Source organism: Leucopleurus acutus (genome assembly GCF_964270905.1).
Source record: "Leucopleurus acutus genome assembly, chromosome: 3".
In the NCBI taxonomy this organism is placed as follows: Eukaryota; Metazoa; Chordata; class Mammalia; order Artiodactyla; family Delphinidae; genus Leucopleurus; species Leucopleurus acutus.
In genome coordinates this window covers 61,268,323-61,284,407 of record NC_139145.1, presented here as the reverse complement: position 1 = coordinate 61,284,407, position 16,085 = coordinate 61,268,323, and the positions used below count along the sequence as shown (strand labels likewise).

At 34.9% G+C, this 16,085-nt stretch overlaps 1 protein-coding gene across 1 annotated transcript; it reads left to right on the top strand.

The window, feature by feature from the left end:
* Positions 1–1,245: 1,245 nt before the first annotated feature.
* On the top strand, positions 1,246–14,364 carry MYOT (myotilin; the record flags this gene model as incomplete). The annotated part of the gene is made up of 9 exons (XM_082835125.1): positions 1,246–1,601; positions 5,572–5,746; positions 6,623–6,727; positions 9,063–9,109; positions 10,047–10,179; positions 11,215–11,422; positions 13,032–13,197; positions 13,680–13,813; positions 14,039–14,364. The coding sequence occupies 9 exons, from the start codon at positions 1,246–1,248 to the stop codon at positions 14,209–14,211; spliced, it is 1,497 nt and encodes a 498-aa protein (XP_082691251.1). The 3' UTR covers positions 14,212–14,364.
* Between the last annotated feature and the right edge of the window lie 1,721 nt (positions 14,365–16,085).

The window sequence follows — 16,085 nt, the reverse complement described above, 5'->3', positions numbered from 1 at the left end:
GCTAGCTTCACAGTTGCCTTACTTCCCTTCTGTACATCCTGTTTGCCATTTCAAAAGGAAAAATAATATAGGAACTAAAGCAATTTCAAAATTAGTCTGAAATACATATTAAACATGTAAAAATAATTTAAAGTGAAACTAAATAACTAAGAGACCATCGAGACCAATAACTAGATAATACAATCTAAAAATAACAAAAAATTACAAAGGGCTCTGGAATACTGTCAGTAACATATATTATATACACACACAGAGACACACGAATACAGTCACTCCTTAATATCACCTAGTTTGGTACTATGGTCAATTGGGAATCAAAGGGAGAAAAAGAAGCAGTGAATTATAAGGTAAAACAAAATCCACTCAAGGTTGACAATAGTGAAGAACAGATGTTTGCTCTACTTTGTGAAACTGTAAAAGGGTGAAGGAGCAAATACGGACAGTAATGTTCTTTACCAAAGAAGCACATTGCTCCCCTTGATTCACCACATCATTCATCACAGATCACCAGGGCATGAATTAACTGGAGTATCAGAAGAGCTGTTCATCGGTTTTGATGAGCAAGGGGAAGAATTCAGACTGAATAGAAGCTGACATGTTATATATTTACCTGCTAATAATTTTAAACCATTAACTCTCTGTGGTTAACGAAACTGTAGCCTCTGGGCAAAAGCTAAACATGAAACCATAAAATTATCACATTGAGCAACATCACAGGTTTTCTTTTCATAAATAACCACTTGGCAAACTTAAACTTTTCCTACATCTTGAAGGCCCTGGGCGTGCTTTAAGAATCACCCAGAGGCAAACAAACACTAATGAATTCTTTTTTCTTATTCTCAAGGGGAAAGTCACTTGTGCAAAGACAACAGATAAAGGAATGGGAAGTCTAGAATTAGACTTGTCACCTTGAGGTGACTTTGAAAGCACATAAGCTTTAAAAAAACAAGCAAAAAAACAAAGCACAAAAACTCTTAAAGATCTTAAACAGTACTGTTTTTATGCAAAAACTGTAACTGAATCATCTTCTTCTTTTGAAGGAACAATATTCTTCAAGAGAAGGCCACTCTATCAAAGCCAGGAGCACAGTATTCCCAGGATATCAACAACGAGGTGCAGACCAAGGTTGCTTCTGATTCACTGCAACCTTGTATAATTCCAGGCTTGCAGCCCCAGATTCGGGACCCCACCCTTCCAGGAGCAAATCATTATAAGTTGCCTTCAACTTCCATAAACCAGCTAAGCATGTTTAACTACGAACGTCCAAAACACTTCATCCAATCCCAAAACCCATGTGGCTCCAGACTGCAGCCTCCTGGACCGGAAACCTCCAGCTACTCTAGCCAGACCAAACAGTCTTCTATTATAATCCAGCCCCGCCAGTGCAAAGAGCAAAGATATTCTGCCTCCTCAACAGTGAGCGCTCACATCTCTATGTCCTCCTCTGCTTTCCCTGGTTCTCCTCAGCAGCTTGCTGGCTCCAACCCAGGCCAAAGGGTTACAGCCACTTATAACCAGTCCCCAGCCAACTTCCTCAGCTCCATATTACCATCACAGCCTGATTACAATAGCAGTAACATCCCTTCCACTGTGGACTCCAAGTAAGTGAATTTTTAAAATATATATAGAGAGACAGACAGATAGAACTGTGTATACCGTGAGCTTGTATCTGGGGGAGAAGGGGAGATAGGTTATGTACGTCATTCTTCACTATCTCAAAAGTCAATGTGATATCAGAGTCTCATTCCGTATTTCTCCTAGAACACCTTAAACCAGGGTACTGGCAATAATCATCTGACCCATTCTCCAGTGTCCAGGTTGAGCTGAACCCAAATCACCTATTACATAACACAATTACTTACCTACTATTTTCCATCTTCAAAAAAAATATTTCTAACATACCCAGGAACAGTGAACTATTCCCCCACCTCTAAGTTACGTTCCTCATGCTGTAAATTTAATTGCTCTGGTTCTGAGCTTAGCTGAGGTGAACACCTGTCTGCTCTTCTTCAGATAGGATTTCCTCTCACATAAGCAGAGGCTATTAAGTTTCTTCTCAGTCTTAGTCTTTTCTTCCTATCCATTTTCCCCTCTGATCCTGAACAACCACTTGGCTAAAAAGAAAATATAGCATTCAAACACTGAAGTATATGAATTTTCCCTATGATCAGAAGGAAGGACTGAATAGGTAAAGGCTCATGATCTTAAGGTTTCCTCTGGCAATTAAAACTACACTTTGTTCAAATTGGTTAGACCAACCTAAATACAGGGAAGAATAACTGAAGCCTTATGCAAGCATGTACTCCGCAGCCCTAAAACTGTCCTAGGAGAACCTGATATGAAGAAGGACAAAGTGGTTGTGCTTTTTTTAAAACATGAACTGAATACTTTGTGCTTATGCAAACTCTGGGCTATCAGTTTTCCTATTCCTTGGCTGGCTAGAACATCAGAGAATTAATCAGAGGCATCTGAAAAACTGTGTGATGAAATATATTTTGTTGGTTACAGACTTATCAACAGATTTGCTGAAATTCTTGCTAATTTCTCTCAGTTTTCTCTAGAGGCTAATTTTTCTAGAGATTCCTATTTTTGGTGACAACTCTGGAAACCTAGGTGAACTCACCAGAGCAATTCAACTTGCAAAGAAACCTTTTCAATATTTTTAAAAATAAAAACGAGGAAAGCCAAAAACATTTGTTAGAATCCTATAGATACTAGGTTGAACCATTTGAAATGGCTGATAGTTAAAAATTTTTGACTGACAAAAAAGGCATTCTCATAGGTTTGGCCTAATGATTTTAAAAGATGCCTTCAAGAATTAAGAGCCCGCTCTTTCTCTTCTATCTCAAATTCCCATTATACCCATTATCACATATTGTAGATTTTTCTTACTTACATTTTACCCATATAATCTTTTTCCATCTAGCTTTCAATTATTTACAAATTTCCTGTATAAGCATGTTTAAATCTAAAATAACTCTTTCTCACTAAAATATTTTTCTTAGTAAAGGCTCTAATCCTATTCCAAATTCCTGCCCAGAAAAGAAAGCCACCAAATAAATACTAGTGAGCCTCAACCATGTACCTAGCTCTCTGCACAGAACTAAGAGAGGAAGGAAGGAAAAAATAGAGAGGATAAGAAATAAAGCACAGAAGGACCCCAAACCAGAGATCAAAGATCCAGCTTTAGCTGCTCCATTTTCAGCAACCATAGATAACTCTTTTAATCTTCCCACAGCCACTTGATACCAGTTCAGTGTCCAGCTGCACAGGTTGAAAGCTCTGGCCCTTTGAACATTTGTGCACAACTCCCTCATTTTTATGATGGGCTGAAGTTTGTCCTGTCTTCTATAATAATCCCTTGGATTCTGACCTAGAGAGGTTTGAAAGCTTTATTTAGCTTTTCATCAGCAGAAAACCCTTAAGCAAATGTTTTATTCAGTTTATCAAACCACAGACTAGAAATTCAGGGGAACTCTTTAACTATTCCTTTCAAAAAGCTTGCTGTGTGACATTCCTCAAGTTTTCCTTACCTGCTCAGTGATTCAGTTTTCTGATCTGTAATAAAAGTAAGGATTTAGGTGATTAATGATAGGGGGAGAAAAAAAAACCTATAAAGTTTTGTGCAAGTATAATATTAGTTTCTAATTATGAACAGATATCAAGTCCTAACACTTAAACCATCTAAACTGGTAATAATGCAGGTATTCAGTAAATAAAAAGGTGACTGAGATTACATATATATCAGTGATTCTCAGGCTTGGTTTTGATAGTCCTTCAGGATTTCTCAGATATATTACATCATATTATGACAGTCTGACAAAAGAATTATTTAATGCTAATTCACTTTAACCAAACACATATGACTGGTTTTTTTTTAGCTGGAAAAACAAAAAAACGAATGGGCTATTCTAACTTCATACAGTTGGAGACATAGTAGATCTATAAAACCAAAGAAATTTTACCACTTTGACCTGGGAATTCAATCTTAAAACAAAACAAAAACATCTCACTATTTATTTAAACACTTGGTTTGGTTATTTGCTTCACTGAACAAATCAGATACAGACAATCCTGAATATCTGAAATACAAGGAGGGAAAATGTATATAATCAACTTTCAATACAGAGCATCTTGAATACAATGGAAAATATTCATTCACTGAACTGATAGTGAGTATTACCTCACTATTTTGCAGGCTTTGTGTTAGTGGATACAAATAATACAACGGTGAGTAATAAAACATCTTTTTTTTCTTCAGTGTATTTACAATCTAGAGATTACTAACCAAGACCCCAAAGCCTGCAAAAATTAAAACTCTGGCTCCACTCAGAGGAAATGCATTTCCACTTAGCTTACAAGTTCTTTTAATGATCCCTGCGAATTTTTGAACAGGGACATGTCAGAGAACAGACCAAGGCTGCCTCACCTGGATACCTGGATTTATTATGATAATGGTAAAATATTCATTGAGGGCAGTGGCCAGTTTTCCCACATTAAATAGATATAAGCTAGCACCTTCAGAGCCCTAAATAAATAAACTAGGTAAAATCTGAATAAACCCTGTGAAAAGTGTGAGCTACCTAACAGATCTAAAAATATAGGACTCCCTAAATACCACCCCGTCCTCTATCAGAATCAGCAGGGGAACACCAGGAGGGGGCAAGGACATCTTGGAAGAAAATTTAGGGTTGGAATTTGAAATAAGGATTTAAACCAAACTCTTCAACTGCCGATCAAATTTGCTTTTTTTTCCCCAAAACTCCTTTTTTTCTCAGTTTACATTTCTTTCTCCTTCCTCCTCTAATCATCCCTTTCTCTAAAAATCACTTATGCAATGTTGAAGAAACTGTTATTACTGTACAAGTTGTTATATAGTGCCATACTTGGATTGTCTAGAATATGAATAGGAAGTAGAAATTAAAATGTAAACTGTAGACTCCATTCAAAGCAAGAGAATATTCACTAAATACCAGTGGTTATGCTGATAGATGTTTAACAATCAGCTCTGGAGGAGAGAGCCATGATTTGTGGTATTTACCAATTTCCCTGGTGTAGATACTCCCACCACCACCAATTTCAAACTTTCAGCATGAGATCACAGTGAGCTGGGAAGAGACACTAAAAATCAGTTCTCTTAAGCCCATATGAGTCAGCTCCAGCACATCGCTGCTTACTATCCACCCATAAATCAAACTCAGGAAATTCAGTTGGAATATTGGAAGAACTCTCAAGCTGCCAGTAACTAGACTTACTCTCACTTCTTGAAGGAAGATCTTCAAGGAAGGACATTCTCCTTATGTCTAATCTAAATTGCTCCTCCTGCTACTTAATTTTCATTTGCCAAGATGAAAAGAAACAAAAACAAAAATAAAAAACAGCTAGTAACCATTCTTATAAAATCCTTCTTGACTGTTATTAGGGCAATTGGTGTTTTAATAACACCAGCAGTACTAAATGGTAAATTCAACCTACCTAAACGTGACTGACAAAATGATGCCAATTCTATTTTACATACCACACCTTACTTTAAAGATCTTCTTTTTAAAAAATCTTTTTTTCTTTTTAAAGCTATCAACAACCCTCAGTTGGCCAACCTGTAAATGCTAAGCCATCCCAAAATGCAAATACTAAGCCCACACCAAGGACTCCTGACCATGAAATACAAGGATCAAAAGAAGCTCTGATTCAAGATTTGGAGAGAAAGCTAAAATGCAAGGACAACCTTCTTCATAATGGAAACCAAGTGAGCAAGATGTCTATTTTGTATTAAGAAAAAAAAGCCAATAAAACTATAAAATCTAATCTCAATAAGAATGTTGTTTCTGTCTCACAGATCTATGTCCATATAATCAGCAAGGGAGAGGAGTATCTAAAAAAAGGGCATATTTGGATCCTATTCTGTATTTCTCTGCATGAAATCCCCGCTAGGAGTTCAGTAGTAAAAGAATGAAGCAAATGAAAAAAAAAAAAAAACCCAATCTGAATGATTCAATTTTGTTTTAAGCATTACCATAAAAATATGTCTGATGACCAAATAACTAATGGGAAATGCTGTCAACCTGACTTCTTCATGTACTTTGGTATATATTATTGATGGAAAAATAGCTATAATTCTTATTATACACATTGTATTAGTCACTGATCTCTGAAAGAGTACTACTATATGCCTTTAATCCAAATACATTTAACATACGAGTTGCACTGCTCTTAACCAGAAGTTAGTAAATCAAATATAGTGTTCACTTAATAAAAATTATTTCTGAATCTGAGGACATACGGTACTATATTCAAAGACAGAGCCAACAGGAACATGCAGAACAAGGAGGAAGACAAAGAATTTCCCTTTATTGGGGAGAGAGAGCCTTATTTAAGGGTGATTATGCTTGCCTTTACTAGAAGAAAGAAAACAGAGATGAATATTACAGATGAGGGAAGTGGCACTAGAACGAAAGGAAAATGCTTTGAATGAAAGAATGTTTTTTTATAAACATAGTATCTATCATTCAATAGGCATAACTATACTTCTTTGGTATAATTCTTGGTGGTTTAAAGGTAAAGCTATACAAATAACTTTTATTAAATCTCATTACTATCTCCTTTATGATTTATTTCTTTAAAGCGGCTAACATATGAGGAGAAGATGGCTCGCAGATTGCTAGGACCACAGAATGCAGCTGCTGTGTTTCAAGCTCAAAATGACAGTGAGGCACAAGATCCAGCACAGGTAAATTAAAATAATCTTTATCTAACTGGAGCACTTTTCTTTTGTGTGATTTTTAAATATCTGCTTTTCTAAATGCTTATAAATAGCATTTGAAGCAAAAGTCAATTACTTCCATACTCCATTACATATAAAAAGTAGAGGCCATGATGGGTTGAATATATACACAAAAATTTTTAATTTTACCCCATTTTCTGGTGGTTCTAGTATCTGCATATGAAATGTTATAAAGTCAAAACACCAGAAGACTAATGGTGTCACTTTTCATCTGGACATTTAGGGGTCAGTTAAACCGAGGACTCTCCCTACAATGTCTACATGGACAGAAAATTTATGAGTTGTAAATCTTTCACAGGACAAAAGTTAAAACTCTAAACCAAAGTAATTATAACCTTTTCTCATAAGCTGTTTATCATTTTAATGTTTTAAAATAAACTCATGTACTAACGAAACATCCAATTTCTTCTGTCATGTTCCTGTATCTTAAAATGATTCTTATTAAAAACACAAAACAAACAACAAAAACCTTATGAGTAATGGCTCCAGAATTAAGAACAGCATCCTTTCCAAGGAATTAACTTTATCCAGAACATAAAGTGAATATCCCACAGGCTTGTTCCTGATCAACTTCATTTTAACAAGTTAACCTCAAAGAGAAGTGTACAGCTGGAGAGGCAAAATGAACTGCTATTGCTCTTCTATCTTCCTTCTGTAGTTACCTCTCATTCCTTCCTAAAAACTCCACAAGAAACTGGAAGCCAAACCGAGCATTCAAGAATTCCAACCTTCTACAGTATAGGAAGATGAAGATAAGACTTTTGTTTCTGTTAAATGTGACTAGATCTACTGAAAAGGATAGAGCAGGGTCTAGCACAGCAAGTAACTAGAACCTGAGAACAGAACTTAACTCTCTTTCGGCTACTGAGGAGTTCACACACTCATTTATTCAACTAATTTATATGAAGTACCTACTGTGTGTTGGGCTCTGGAGTTGGTACAGGAGATTACAGCAAGAATAAGACACAAATATATCTCTATTAGAAGAAATAACCCAAAGTAACATTAGATTGATGATGGTTTATGTTATAAATTCACAGTGTATGATTTCAAGGTCAAGGGTGTGTTGTTTTTCTCATTCATTCTTTAAAAACTTTAAAATGAAGGTGAAGGTACCAAGAAAAGAGATAGCAGCAAAACATATTATGAAATCAGAAAAGAAAAATCTTACGTTTTTTGGTACACTTCAAACAGTCTACTTAAATAATACAAAATGTCATCAAATTACATATAACTGAAATATCACACCTGTGAATATGAATACATACATGTTCAAACCACTACAGGAAAAGGTCAAAAACTTAATTTAGATATTATGAGTTTAAGTGGATTATTCTTATTTTTTACCAAAAAATTCACTGATCTTTTGACATTTGGCTTAGAGAAACTCAAAGCCCAGCCAAAAATTATTACAGAGTTGTAAGAATTTTGTTTTAGAATGACAAAATACATTAAAGTTCATCCCAAAATAAATTATTTGTACTGATTTGCTATGTTGTTTTTCATATACTTGGGTAAGGACTATATTTTCTACTTCTTTGTATCTCTCACTATACCAAGCACAATGAAATATACGGAATAGGCACTAAATATTTAATCAGTTAATTCTATTATAAATTCATCAATTCCTGATTTTATCCTCAAATATGAATAATTTTCTGGTGCTCAGATATAAATTCTAAAAGATGACTGCTTAAATTAAATACACCCTTATTAGGCAGGAAGTAAGTAATGTTGTTTTTCAAAGGCTTTTCATAACTCTACACATAGCTTCCACAGTGTCCATCAGGATTTTGTGCCATGAGCTAAAAAGAAAAGTATTTTCCAGTCTAATATGTGTTTACTGCTGTTGGTGCCACTTATGAGCAGTAGGCATAATACCCTGTAGCTACTGCCAACACAAATGACTTCATAACTATTCCTGTTTTACCAAAGGACAATCTGTACTATGTGCTCCCATTTCAAATACACCAGGGGGACTCATCATCCTTTGTCATAAAATCGTCATCTAAAAAATGAACCACCACCAATTCAAAGTCTAGTTAATTTTCATAAATCGTATCTATTGAATAGTCTTAATTCTGGGGATTTCTTGCTAGAGTATTAGAAGGTTAGTGTACTATATTTTAAATGCTTAACAGCTAAATATATAGAACTATCCATGACAGTACAAATACAGCCACAACAGAAATGTTCCTTTCAACTACGACTACTAAATTCTGCTTCATTTCAAGCTAACAACAGCATGTTAACATTATCACTTTGTTTTAACTTCAAGCAGCACAATTCAGAACATGCACGACTGCAACTTCCTACATCACAAGTAAGGTAAAAAAAAATTTTTTTAATTTTAAAGAAATATACATTTTGCTACCTAAAATGTTTGCAGCTTAAAAAAAATGTAATATTTACAAAGCCCTCAAGCTTCTTACATACTTCTTATACAAAGCAATGTGACCAGAGGGGATAGCAGGTTGGAAGGGATAAATCAGGAGTTTGGGATTAACAGATACACGCTACTATGTGTAAAATAGATAAACAACAAGGACCTACCATATAGCACAGGGAACTATTTTCAATGTCTTATAATAACCTATAATGGAAAAGAATCTGAAGAATCTATATATATTTAATATATATGTTATATATATATAACTGAATCACTTCATTGTACACCTGAAGCTAACACAACATTGTAAATTAACTATACTGCAATAAAAAAATATGGTTATAAAAAAAGAAAATAATGTTTATACTGCTTTAGAACCAATTGAAAAAAACAATGTGAATTTTCTAATGTCAAAGATGACAATAAAAATTTTTATCTGTTAATTATCACAACTATCTCAGAGGAAACTGTTTTTAATGTTTTGGTGAAATAAGCCAGGACCATGTTTCCATGCTAAACAACTTTTTCATAACAATGGAAACCTGATTCTAATTATACAATCTTTGCATGTGACTAGAATTGTCCATGGGGTACTCTGCATTTTAATAGATCAGTTTCTTCATCAATTCATGGCACTGAAAAAAGAAACAAAGATGTATAATTTGTATCAGGTGTTTCTAAATTGCTACCACTTCTAATAGTCATCAAATATGCCACAGCTAAATACAGCTCTGCAGCCTCTCTCCATTGTTACTACACTATCAGATCAAACAGCATAGACTCTAGGGTTTCAAATTTGATGGCTAAACTATATTTGCATGAAAGGAAGAGCAATGACGACTCTTCTGCATAGTGATTATTAAAATATTTTTGTAGAAGTAGATCATCTTCAAGGGGAGATGTGAATGATCAGGATGCAATCCAGGAGAAATTTTACCCGCCTCGTTTCATTCAAGTGCCAGAGAACATGTCAATTGAAGAAGGAAGATTCTGCAGAATGGACTTCAAAGTAAGAGAAAAGTTCAAATATACTGGAGAAAAATTAACAATGGGATACTAAGTTTTGAAAAATGTCCTCCTCCTCTTCATAGCTTTCTACACAGCTTGACAAGAAATATGTATAATAGATAAGAACACAAACTCTGGAGCTAAGTTTACCTGGGTTAGAATCCTGGCCCTGCCACTTTACAGCTGTGTAACCTGAGACAAGTCACTTAACAACTCTATGCTTTTGTTTCTTTGGGAATAACAAATATATCTACCTCATAAAGCTGTGTGAGGATTAACTAAGTAAACAGGTATAAGGTACTCAAAATAGTGCCTACCACCTAATACTCTATATAAATGAAGCTTTCATAGCAATAGGATTTCTAAAGTAGAATGCCTCTTTAAAGAAATTCAAGTCACCCTGCTCTCTCTTGGCCTAGAAGAATTCTTCAGGCTAAAATAACTTATTAGAAAGGCCTACATTTTTATTATCCTCATCTGGGAGAACTTTTTCTTATAAATGTTTTTTCAGATTCCTTATGAATGAAAGTCAGTGTATGGATTTAATTGTCAAGACTTACGAAAACACTTAACAAAATGTCATTTATACACCAGAACCACAGCTCAAGAACACTCAGTTTTGGAAAGGTTATTTGGAAAGGTTATCAGCAAGTCTCATATATATGGGCCTCTGGGACTTCATTCACACTTGCCATTAGCCAGAAAAGCCATATGACTTCCATATTCCTTGTGGAGACCAATATAAGATAACTTAACGTCCTTAATATAGTAATTAAGAGATCTTAAGGAGCCTGAGGTTGTTTACAAAAGAGCTAGATGTGTTTTCAGATAGTATGAAAATACTGTATTAATTTCAAGTGTTATAGTTTTTACTATTTTGTTAAAAATTATTGAAAGAAAATATCTTTTAAGCTCTTGTTTTGCATTTTCAATCACAAACCCACTCAGATACTGAACTGTTAAAATTCATAAATGGACAAATGGGTCCCAGTGATCTATAATGTAAAATTCTATCTCCTTGTGTTTTCATTTCTAGGTTAGTGGACTACCAGCTCCTGATGTGTCATGGTATCTAAATGGACAACCAGTTCAATCAGATGATTTTCACAAAATGATAGTGTCTGAAAAGGGTTTTCATTCACTCATCTTCGAAGTGGTCAGAGCTTCAGATGCAGGGGCTTATACATGTGTTGCCAAGAATAGAGCAGGAGAAGCCACCTTTACTGTGCAGCTGGACGTCCTGGGTAAGCTTTCAAAGAGATCCTACAGAGCTCCTTAAAATTTTGTAGAATCAAATAAGAAAGTGTTAAAAAAGAAAAACCCCAAGGACTTTATATTTAAGGTTAATGTCTATACTATACAACCCAGTAGAACACGAATTTTTATGTAAAAGCCACGGTGGGCAGGGGTTAGTGCTCTTGAGGGAAACTCAGTGAAACTAGAATGACAGATCTACCACTAAAGCTTTTCTGGAAGAGAAATAAAGGTAAAATTTCAGACAGATCAAAGGAGGTAGTATATTCTAGATATATTTCTAGATGTACAGTAGATGTACAGTATTTGTAGATATGATTAAAGGGTCTTAATATGAAAATTTTTAGTCTAATCATTTATCTGGTCTACAGTCTAAAATAATCAATCTGACTCACATTTTCACAGAATTGCTCTAATCACACATAGTTTAAAATTGAAGGGTAAATGTCAACTTTTAGCCTTAGACTATGCACTGTTTACCAGGAAACTAGTCTCTAATTATGACAACAAAAACATGCTTACTTGCTTTAGAAAACAAGTATGGTAAAACTCATATCTCAAATTTGTCTTTAGTAGGGCAGTTCTCATAAAACTAATGTCCTGTCTTAAAATATTACAATTCAAGTGCTCTAAATGTATCACATTTGCAATGACTTAAGCCACAATATACTGCATAAGCGATATTTTGCTATAATCCACTGCTTATTATATAAAAACTTAATCAAGTTCAAGGATGGGCAATCTTGAGTTTGTATTCTACCCAGATGAATGAAAAATCTTTAAGATTATTCTATGATATAATAAGGGCCCTCAGACTAAGGGAAAAACTAGTGATCTGGGAATTTATACACACACACACACACACACACACACAAAATCCAAGTGATTAAGCTTATGGCAAATCCTTTCTGTGCCAATAGCTCCAAAAATACTATAAAGTTAGAGCTGAAAAAGACTTTGACAGGCATCCGTCCAATCTCCTCCTTACTCCTTCAGAAAAGTTAGGGTTATAGTATTACAGTATCAGTTCCTCTTTACCCTCAGGTATTTGAAGAAAACTAAAGACATAACTATTATTGGCATTTGTATATTATTTTATAGTTTACAAAGTGCATCTTCATTCATTATCGCAATTGATCCTCACAATAATTTTGTGCTTTGGTGGGCACAGCAGTAACTATTTCTTGGGTATCATTTTACAATAGATAAAATTTAGCCTCAGAGAAACTAAACAAAATTTTCCCCAATGTGGCATGGCTGGTGGGGCAAACAGAATTCGAACCCAAGTTGCTGGTACTCTTTCCACCACTCATGCTGCCTCTCTATAGCTGAGATGATCTCAACTTGACTTAAATTCTTCCAATGAAACATAATTATAAATTCAACGCATCATTACATTACTGTTTTAGAAATATAAATAGTATACAATATACAACAGTATTGCATATTATTTTAACTACAGCTGAAACATAAAGCTTCCAATCCTGTCGTTAGTACTTTTTTAAACTTTTATATCAGCATACAAACTTCATAATACTTTGGTTTGACTTAATATTGTTTATAATACTTCAAATACGTGATTTTTTTATTAATATGTAGCAAAAGAACATAGAAGAGCACCAATGTTCATCTACAAACCACAGAGTAAAAAAGTTTTTGAGGGAGACTCAGTGAAGCTAGAATGCCAAATCTCAGCTATACCACCACCAAAGCTTTTCTGGAAAAGAAATAATGAAATGGTACAATTCAACACTGATCGAATAAGGTAGGATAAGTATTTCTAGACTTAACTATACTGTACTTGGGTGAATCCAGTTATACTTTTAAATGTATTATAAATGGCATGCATCTGTAACCTCAATTTGTCTAATTTTAAAAACATATAGATGAAACTAACACAATATTGTAAATCAACTATACTTCAACTTTTAAAATATATATATAGAAATATAATAAGCCTCATTAAGCCAGATCCCACTAATCAGAAATTTAAGGGATAAAGTAGGCTAGGATTTACCTTTTCACTAACAATAAAAGAAGATGGCTCAAGGAAATATGATACAAACAAGACTGGGGGGATGTTTAATTCAAAAAAACCCATAGCTATTTGGCAATGACTAGCTACAGACTCAGAATTTCCAAATGCTTTTTTCTTCCTATTAGTCTGACTCTGTAGGTCATAGGCATCATAAATAAATTCTCACAGGAAAACTAATTCCTTTACTTTCAATTTTTGTTTCTTTCCAGTTTATATCATGATAACTCTGGAAGAGTTACTTTACTGATAAAAGATGTAAACAAGAAAGACGCTGGGTGGTATACTGTGTCTGCAGTTAATGAAGCTGGAGTGACCACATGTAACACGAGATTAGATGTTACAGGTATCTCACGCTGTTATACAGTGCTATGTCAAGTGTTATAAAGAACTTAACTGGAAAGATTTAATAAGAAACATAAATTCCAGCATAGCATAAATTCTGAAGGATTCTCCCCATACATAATCAGTTTTGATTTTTTTTTCTCTCCCTGTCCGATAATGACTACCTAGTGCAACCCATTTGTTTAGGACAAGTTTTCTAAATTAACATTTATTTGATCCATTTCAGCCCGTCCAAACCAAACTCCTCCAGCTCCTAAGCAGTTACGTGTCCGACCAACTTTCAGCAAATATTTAGCACTTAACGGGAAAGGTTTGGATGTGAAACAAGCTTTTAACCCTGAAGGAGAGTTTCAGCGTCTGGCAGCTCAATCTGGACTCTATGAAAGTGAAGAACTTTAATAACTCTACCAACATTGGAAAACACAACAACTACACTATTAGCAATATATTCAATTACATTTTTGAAATAAATCCATAGCTGTATTAACAGATTATGGTTTTAATTAGGTAATACAACTAATATATATTTATAATGCGTTTATCCTTTGACTCTTGCACATTCTGTTTACCTCTCTGGTTTGTGAAACCTACAGAAAATCTGGGTTTGTAATTGTAGATGAAGATCTTAAAAAATGTGGGATTTTAATATTTAAGTCATACACATTTTACAACTACAGGTTATAAATGAATATCAACGTTTTAAACACATCTAATGCGTAATAAGATTTACTGGTACTGCTTTCTAAATACTGTTTTACCCGTTTTCTCTGATAGGAATACTAACATGGTATAGATTATCTGAGTGTTCCTTAGTTTTATGTCAAAAGAGAATAAAATTTCAAATATTTAAAACAGACTGTCTCATCTTCACAAAAGTCTAGATCTTTAAGATAAAATTGCTGGTTTGTATCTATTAAGCGACACACAGCAAAACCTATGAATAACAAGTTCCAAGAGACCAACAATATTATACTCTAGAACAGCCTGTCTTGGTGAAGCTCACTTACAGCTAATTTCTCCAGAGAGGGAACTAAACTTTTTACGGTTTGCACTTGAAGGCAACCAGAATAACTTAAACCATGACAGAATCTCTCCTGAAATTGTGATTTTGTTTTAACCAAACAGGTTTCTAATTCTTTAAGATCTTTGAGTCTACTGAGCTCAATGGATTAAGAATAGACTGCAGAGTCATCTACCTAATTCTTATATTTAATGTAAATTTGAATACCTATATTTTGGGCTTTTTTCTTCCTACATTTCTAGTTCAGATAACCTACTACTTTAGAAAACAATTTTGCCAGCCTCTGAGAGTCCAAGTACAGGAAAGGGCAAATCCTTGTATTAAACTATTCTTAAGCTAGGCCAGTGGCCCTTTCTTCTCAGGTCTCATCTCCACTGGCTGCTGGCCTTTCGCTACACCTCTCCTATTCGTTTTATCATTGGTAGTCTTTGACCCTCGCTGCTATGTGGCCTAGTTTTCCTTTTTACCTGACATGAAACAGCATTTATCAACATCACCCTACATCTCTTTCGGAGAAATAACAAAAGTGGCTTTATTTTTTACTTTCAAAACAGCTTGAAGGGTTTCTTAGCTGGCTACCCTGGGGCTTTCCACTGAATTCCTTTTTTATTTTCCTTTTTACCAACCTAAGAATCCCTGCCCCCCTCCCCCCCTCATATTCTGGCGGGCTTATGGATGCCTTAATTTACAACCAAATTTGGCCTTTTCTATAGCTGGTTTACAAACCTTCTCACTTTTGCAAAGCTGCTTGGTCAGATGTGAGTCTGGGCTCCCAAAGACTACTGTTTTGGGCTACGCTTTTACATTATCTTTTTTTTTTTAATTTTTTTTTTTTTTAATCTATTTCAACGTTCTCTTAAGCCATATTGGGTGGAAAGAGGGGTGGAAGCTATTTCCAGCAACAGCTCTCGATTACTAATAATCAGTATCTGCAAGCTGCAGCGGCTGAGTGGGGTCTTGGTTACAAATTCGGGCTTCGGCGTCGAGCAAACCTTGCCCCAACGGGCCTTTGGTAAGTAATTTATTCTCCTCAGTCTCTTCAAGTCTAAAACGAGGACAAAACACATACCTTTCAGGAAAGGGCGGTGTGAAGACTAAACAAGCCAAAAGATGTTAAAAGTCAAGAATGGGTAGCCCATTATAATTAATTACTACGATTTTTATGATTAACCCCAGGCCTAAAGCCAGGTTTGCCCTAGAAGTCGGTCCTCCGCAGGAGACAAACGCCACCACGCTCAGGCCCGCCTCACGC